The sequence below is a fragment of the Trichinella spiralis genome (assembly GCF_000181795.1).
Source record: "Trichinella spiralis strain ISS 195 chromosome Unknown Scfld596, whole genome shotgun sequence".
In the NCBI taxonomy this organism is placed as follows: Eukaryota; Metazoa; Nematoda; class Enoplea; order Trichinellida; family Trichinellidae; genus Trichinella; species Trichinella spiralis.
The window spans coordinates 1-1,201 of NW_003527535.1; the positions used below are offsets into that span (position 1 = coordinate 1).

Genomic DNA, 1,201 nt, shown 5'->3' on the forward strand with positions numbered 1-1,201 from the left:
AAAATTCCAATCTGAACATACAAATGTATATTTGCTTTGCAGATTTCACAGCTGGAGTATGGGATGAAATGTACGTGACGTTCACTTTTCAAAGGAGATATGTTTTGGTACGTGCTGCAGGCGTACATTCCAACCTATTTGACCATCTTCATCAGTTGGGTTAGTTTCACACTGGGTCCGTATGCAATACCGGCTCGTACGATGCTAGGTGTAAATTCTCTTTTGGCGATGATCATGATGTTTGGAAACATTATGCGCAATTTACCACGTGTCAGTTATGTAAAAGCAATCGGTAAGTGTAATGTAAATAATATATTATTGATTTGTATGTGTACGTTGTGAAAAAAAGAAAATCTATTCAAAAATTGTATTGTTGTAATTACCATTTATTCATTATTATTATTTTCTCTAGATGTATGGATGCTGGCATGCATGACGTTCAATTTTTGTTCTCTGCTCGAATTGGCGGTGATAGGCTATTTGACGAAGAATGCATCGCCGAATGAGCTACCAAATCGTCGGCAGACCGACGACACAAAGCGATCTTGTCCAAGGCCGACAAGCAGCGGGTTTCTGATGCGCCACCCTTGGAGACAAGCGGTCGGTGCCGGTCCAACGCGAACCTACTGTTTTCAGAAGTGCTGGTCACTGCTTGGACCAGTATACATGGCGGAAAGAATTGATCGCGCTTCGTGTTTTGCCTTTCCGGCACTTTTTTCCCTTTTCAACATTGCTTACTGGAGTTATTACATGAACTCGTAACAAGATCCAGTCTGTCGAGTTCGATGTACAGAAATACTTAATAAAAAACACAAAACTGAATAATCTGACGTGTCATTTCTATCGTTTATTCATTGAGATTGTTTTTCTTTATTTCCATTTATTTCTACATTATCTTAATGTGGGAACAGTGACAATTGGACAAATTATACTGTAATTAAGTATTCTTTCGACATTACGCTCCAAACCTTTGTACATTGAAATTTGTAATGCTTTCTGACATTTTAATTGAAGAATGCAATACTTTCTTAAGATAAATAATATTAATGATACCACTGGACACTACAACTGAGGTCAATTGTTTTTTATAGTCTGTAAATAAATAAAACCAGCACAAGCAAGCTTGTAGTATAATTCAGTGTAATACAGTCACAGAAAAATTGCTTTCACGTAAACAACTTTTCATCATACAAGTAATCGC

At 37.1% G+C, this 1,201-nt stretch overlaps 1 protein-coding gene across 1 annotated transcript; it reads left to right on the plus strand.

Moving 5' to 3' along the window:
- The first annotated feature begins 99 nt into the window (after window positions 1–99).
- On the plus strand, window positions 100–762 carry Tsp_15640 (glycine receptor subunit alpha-2). The gene is made up of 2 exons (XM_003370749.1): window positions 100–292; window positions 413–762. The coding sequence occupies exons 1-2, from the start codon at window positions 100–102 to the stop codon at window positions 760–762; spliced, it is 543 nt and encodes a 180-aa protein (XP_003370797.1).
- The last annotated feature ends 439 nt before the right edge of the window (window positions 763–1,201 follow it).

Excerpts from the sequence above, each read along its gene's own strand:
- Tsp_15640 (XM_003370749.1), top strand. The coding sequence starts at position 100 with ATGTTTTGGTACGTGCTGCAGGCGTACATTCCAACCTATTTGACCATC. Across the intron at positions 293-412 it reads CAGTTATGTAAAAGCAATCG|ATGTATGGATGCTGGCATGC; the intron begins GTAAGTGTAATG and ends TATTTTCTCTAG.